This window comes from Pinus tabuliformis, chromosome Q, assembly GCF_031772625.1.
Source record: "Pinus tabuliformis cultivar Carrire ecotype Pingquan chromosome Q, CPIR1, whole genome shotgun sequence".
In the NCBI taxonomy this organism is placed as follows: Eukaryota; Viridiplantae; Streptophyta; class Pinopsida; order Pinales; family Pinaceae; genus Pinus; species Pinus tabuliformis.
In genome coordinates this window covers 1,250,247,575-1,250,253,969 of record NC_142296.1, presented here as the reverse complement: position 1 = coordinate 1,250,253,969, position 6,395 = coordinate 1,250,247,575, and the positions used below count along the sequence as shown (strand labels likewise).

At 41.2% G+C, this 6,395-nt stretch overlaps 1 protein-coding gene across 1 annotated transcript; it reads right to left on the bottom strand.

Moving 5' to 3' along the window:
* Positions 1 to 287: 287 nt before the first annotated feature.
* LOC149224349 (uncharacterized) lies at positions 288 to 1,088 on the bottom strand. The gene has a single exon (XM_089388163.1). It carries the CDS (start codon positions 1,086 to 1,088, stop codon positions 288 to 290), a length of 801 nt encoding a protein of 266 aa, XP_089244289.1.
* Positions 1,089 to 6,395: the final 5,307 nt, after the last annotated feature.

The following is a 6,395-nucleotide window of genomic DNA, read 5'->3' as shown; positions in this document are numbered from 1 at the left end:
TCCTTGGAAGAGGGCCAAGGCCTCAGCTTGGATGCTGGTAGAATATCCATGTCGCCAAGCATAGGAGAGAATTTTTACCCAATTTGATTTAGTACAACACCTCTTGTACTAGCTTTGCCCGGATTTCCCTTTGCTGCTCCATCAAAAAAGAGGAAGTGCCTTGCTTGTGATTTAAGCCAATCTTGAAAGTCGTTCTCAGGTTTCCTTATTTTCCATTCTTTGATAGTGGGGGCTTTTCTGACTGCTGGATGGAATTGAAGTACTAGAGTTGATCCCCATGCAATGTCCTATTGACTGAGGTTGGAGTCGTCTTTTATACCAGTAAAGCACTCCTTTATGTGGCATTTAATCTTGGCTTCTAAGACTTTGTGGCTCTGCTTTATATTTCTAAAAATTCTTCTGTTACGTTCTAGCCATATCTTCCAACAGATAATCTTTGGGAGGACTGCCCATGCTGCTTTAATAATCAGGTTTTTAGGGGGTGAACCTGGATATCTGTTTGTCCATTTAGAGAAAAGTTCAAAAGTGGAGCAAGGAAGAGTGAAGTTAGGATCCAAATCTTGGGTAAAGAAGAACCAGATCTGCCTGGAGAAGCTGCATTCTAGAATTAGATGAACTACTGTTTCAGCGTTTTCATTGCACAGTGAGCAGATGGATGGGCCGTGGTATCCTTTCTTCTGCAAGTTGTCATAAGTTAAGATTTTTCCATGACAGTAGACCCAGGCAAAGAAATCCACCTTGGGCCATGAAGACAGCCGCCAGACACCTTGCCAAGGAGCTGGATCAGGGGGGACGTGTGGTCTCTCGTTCAACTTAGCATACCCCAAGGAGACTGCGTATCCTCTGGCTTTCGGCCCCCAGCCTTTTGCATCTCTTTTCCTTGAGTGCGTGGGCGCCAAACCGTGCAGGGAGTCGAGCAGCGTGGTCCATTCAGAGTTCAGGTTATCCGACACCTTTACACGTTTCCAGCCTGCCCATACCAAGTCGTTCCAGCATGAGATATCCCACAGCGTTCTCAGACCTTCTCTGTCCATCCAACAGCGCAACGAATTAATGGAGGCTCTGAGTTCTATTGGTTCCTTATTCATGATTCTGTCCGTCCAGATTTTGATTTTTTTTTTCCGTTGCCTGGGATCCAGTAAGAGTGGGCAGTGATGAGAGGTGCAGCTCTGTCATATATTTTTAGGAAAGACGAGTTTGGCAGATGGATCACATTTTCTAAACATCTGGATCTTGGTCCTCTGAAATATTTTTTCCAGAGTGCCTTTTGGGCCCAGCCAGGATTGGGCGCGATGATCCTCCAAATGACTTTTGCAGCCATTGCCACATTCTGTTGACAAAGGTTTTTGAAATTTAGACCACCTTCCCACAATGGCTTGGAGATGGTTTCCCAAGGGGGATCTTTTTTTCATTCTGTTTTCCTCCCTTCCAGAAGAACCTCCTTATGTATTCCTCCATTTTTTTTAGGATGACTGTCAGAGCGAGAAGCCCAGCGAATTGAAATAGAGGCAAACTGGTAAGTACTGATTTAATTAAGACTGTTTTGCCAGCAGTATTCAGCCAGGAATATCCCCAGGCTTGGATCTTTGCCTTGAATTTTTCCAGCTGTGGGAGCCATTCTTTGCTTGCAGGTTTCTTGTGAGATACTGGGAGGCCCAGGTATTTAAAAGAAGACCAAGAGGCGGAAGCTTCAAAACCCAAACATCTGGAGATGGCAGATAGCAGTCTGGGCATAGTATTCTAGCTGAAAATATGGCATTTTCTCTTGTTAACAATGCTGCTTGAGGCTTCACTGAAGTCATCCAGAACTGCTTTGAATTTTGTGGCAGAGGAAATAGAGGCAGGACCCAAAAGCAAAGTGTCATCCGCAAACAAGGCATGATTAATATTTTTGATCCCTCTTGCAATACACAATCCAATGATTTCTTGGTCTTGAAATTTTTTGCATGCAGGAAACTATGAACTGAGGCTTGGATGACAAAGAGAAGAAGGGATAGAGGATACCCCTGCCTAAGTCCTCTCGAGGGTTTAAAAAAGTCTGTGGCTCTTCCATTAACAAGAGGAGCAATCCATGGCTCCTAGATGCATGCCTAGATCCATTTAATAAAGTTTGCTCCAAAACCAAACTTGCTCATAACATTTAAAAGAAATCTATGATTTACTTGATCAAAAGCATTTGCTAAATCAAGTTTAATCACCATACCTTGCTCTTTTCGAAGGAAAATTGAATGAATTGCCTCTTGTACCAGGAAGAAGTTTTCCACGATCCGCCTACCTTGGATGAAGCCTCCTTGATTCTCTGGAATTATTTTGGGGAGAATGACCTTCAATCTATTTGCAATTACTTTGGTGATTAATTTGTACCCCATGTTACATAGGGAAATCAGCCAGAATCTACTGAAGTTATTGGCACCTTTTTCCTTGGGTATAAGTGCTAAAAATGCAGAATTAGTACTGCCTCCAATTTTCTGTGTATTTTGGGATTTTTGAACCATTTTGAGGAGGTCTTTTTCAACAATCGGCCAGCAGACTTGAAGGAATCTAGCAGAGAAACTGTCTGGCCCAGGGGCCTTATCCGGGTCCATATCGAAGAGAGCCTTTTTCACTTCGTCTTTAGTCACTTTGGCCTCAAGAGATTCATTAATTCGCTGAGTGATTACAGAGGGTATATTATCTAGCAGATCTGGATAATGGCTCGGATCCTTGTCTTCACTGTATAAGTTTTGGAAATGAGCAAAAGCTGCTTTATTTATGTGATAAAAATCCTTATGGATATCGCCCTCTTCTTTAATCTCTGAGATGGTGTTGAAACATTTCCTTGCCTGGGCTTGTTTGTGAAAATAAGTAGTGTTCCTATCCCCTGCTTTAAGCCAGAGGTTCCGGGATTTTAATCTCCAATACTCTTCCTCAGCTAAGCAGGCTTTGTGGTAGCGCTGTTGCAACTGGGTTTCTTGATCTAATAAATCCTTTGTGAGCGTAGCGTTCTCCATACCATTTTGATGGGAACAAGAGCAGCTTTAATGGTTTTCCTTTCTGTGGCCGGATTGGACAGCGTTTTGGCCCATCTTTTTAGAGCTCCTTTCACCCTTCTGAGTTTTTCCTCCCAAATATAGAATGGTGATCCTTTAACTGGCTGGTTCCAACATTCCTTGACAGTTTGCATGAAATCTGGCTCCTTTACCCAAAGAGGGCTAAATCTAAATGGAATAGGGCCCAGATCAAGATGAGCTAGGAGTTCTAGCTTTATGGGCTTATGATCAGAGATGCTGTTAGCAAGTATATGCATTCTGGGCTCTAAACCTAGCAACAAATAGGAACTTTGTATAATAAATCTATCTAGCATGACAGCAATGTGTCCAGGTCCCACTCTTTTATTAGACCAAGAGTGCTTACCGGAAGAGGGTTTGATGTCCAGCAAATCCCAGTCTTGCACTTTTTCCTCCACCCATTCTCTAGCCCGGTCTCTAACTACGCTGCCTCCCCTTTTTTCTGATGGATGCAAAGTGAGGTTGAGGTCACCAACAATTATTATATTTTCTAGATTTGTCAAATCTTCTTGGTGTCTTAACGAGTCTCAGCGGTGTTTTTTCCCCAACGTTGACTGGAGAGTAAACATTGAACAGACAAAACGTTTCCTTAGTGTCCAAGTTCTGCATTTTCAGTAACAACCAATGGGTATTCCTAGCCTCAAATATGATTGTAAATTTATTGGTGTTCCAAAAAGTGCCTATCCCTCCTGAGGCACCTCAGGCAGAGATTTCTCTTGCTTCACTTTTATTCCAAATTTTCTTGCTTTCTTGAAGGAAGACTATGTCTTCTAGCTTTGTCTCCTGGATGAGAAGTAAGTCTGGGTTTTCTATCCTGATTAGACTTCTGATGGCTTCTTCTTTAGTTTTTCTCCCAATACCTCTGCAATTCCAGGAGATGACCTTCATTATATATGCTTCTAGTAGGCTCCCTTGGAGCCTTGGGGCACATTTTTCAGTATCTTAGGCTTTAAGGCTAGCATTTTTTCCAATGTTGGTTGACTGCCCTGAAGTTTCTCTTTGTAGGTCTCCTGCTCCTTTTTTTTCTCTGTCGATTTTCTAGTCTCTTGTTGATCTTCTTACCGAGGTATGGGACTCTCCTATTTCTCCTTCCTCTTCGGATTCTTTCGTTTCCTGCTCTTCTTCCTCATCTTCTATTATCATGCCTTTTGGATCTTCAGCACTTATTCCTTTGTGGGAGGTTGAGGGAGTACCTTTGCTTATGGGAGTTGTTTTTTGAGCCTCGGTCTCCTGAGTAGATTCTGCCTCCTTTTGAGCCTCGCCCTCTTGTGTGATCTCTGGTTGTGTGCTCAGGGGATCATACTTGTTTTCAAGAAAGGATTTGATGGGGATCTCCTGAACAGTGGTTTGCTGGGTTCCTTTGCCATTAGGGCCTCCCTACTTCTAATTCTTGTGATAGGGTTTGGATCGCTTGACTTGATTCCATCCATCCTCTTTCCCCTGCACAACTTCATTGTTGGTCAGACAACCTCTAGCAAAATGACCATAAACATGACATTTCTGGCATCTGAAGGGCAACTGCTCATAGTCCAGTTTCTGCATGTGCATCCAGCTTCTAACCTTTATTATGATGGCCTTTGGTAGTCCCACCTCCAGATCTACTTCTACACAGATCCTGGCACAGTCGTACTGGTCCTTGTTGTTTGCACGATCTATGAATTTTCCCAGGTCGTTTCCAATATGTCTTAGAGAATCCTAGTTCCAGCAGTGCACTGGGAGATTTGGGAGCCTGACCCACACTGGGACTGCTTTTGGCACATCTACTGTCGGATCAAAGTCCAGGGTCCATTTGTTCAAATACAAACCTTGAGGGCCCATGAAGTAGGGGCCATTTTGAAAGATCAGGTCTTTGTATTCTTTTGATGTGAATTCGAAGAGGAAGTATCCTCTCCCCAGAAAGTAAGCGGTGACGCTTTCTTTGATCAGAGGTGCCCAATTTCTGTTAACCCAGCTTTCTGTGGTTTTTGGGGATGGCCATAGCCCAGTGAACTGACCGATGAGAGCCCGTTCAGCCAATGACAGGGCAACTTGGATCGGGGTTTCTAGAGGGAGGGAGATCACTTGAATATCGTCCAATCTCTTGACAAACTTTGCAGCTTCAGTATTTTTCTTCTTTGGTAGTCCTACTAAGAGCCTGTTGAAAGCCTCAGAAGGCGAGATTGGTGGAGGAGGTGGAAGAGACGCCTGGGGAGTGCCCAACCCCTCCATTGTCACAGTGTCTGAGATTAGATCTGTCAGGCAGCAGCTCGATCCATGAGAGGCAGGCTGCAGCAAGCAGTGAGACCTCAAGCGGACGGGTTCGCAGGAGCCAGGCCAGCAAAGGGTGGGGGCTCACTATCTGCAACTCGCGAAGGATGCGGATCTAGATTTTTGCACAGCAGGGTTGCAGAGCTCGAACTAACTTATTTTTCAAATTTATTTACAATTATACTTAACGTGTATAACACAACTTAAATTAAATTATTATTATTTAATTAAAAAATAATTTAACAAATTCTATAACTTAGTATTATTATTTTTTTACTGCTTAAATTTCAATTAATTAATATATCTATCTATCTATCTATCTATCTATCTATCTATCTATCTATCTCTCTCTCTCTCTCTCTCTCTCTATATATATATATATATATATATATATATATATATATATATATATATTAATTTTCTTTATTATGTTTTTATATATTTTATCTAAAATTAAGTTACTTATTAAAAGTAATTTTAAAATTTAATAAATAAAACGGTAAAAGCTAAAACATTTATATAGAATCCATAAAGTCTTACTAGCACAACAAGTTGAGGATGGGCCTTATCAATAAGGCGATCCAAAATCAAACCTCATGGGGGTGGTCAGGCCTATGCTAAGCAGAGGAGACATTCTCAAAAATATGAAGACGAAAATGAATCATGGTCAATCATGGTCAATCATATTTATTTTATGTTTTATAATATTTATCTTAACGTTTATATATCTTGGGTTTATAATATTAATCCCTTGGGTTTAATATTATTCCCTTGGGTTTATAATACCTTGGGGTACCTTGGGTTTATAATATTAATCCCTTCAGTTTAGAATATCAATCCCTTGGGTTGATTAATCTAAGGGTTCATATTGATAGGGTATAATTCATAAGGTTTATAATATTAATCCTAGGGTTTAATATAAAGATTTGGGTTTATAATCATGGACAACCATCGTACAATGTCACATTGTGTCAAAGATTGTCTCAATATGAAAATAAACCATGGTCCAACATCCCATTATGGCAAAGATTGTCTCAAAAGAAAATCAATCATGGTCAAACAAGTTTATTTTAGGGTTTATAGTATTCATTTAAGGATTTA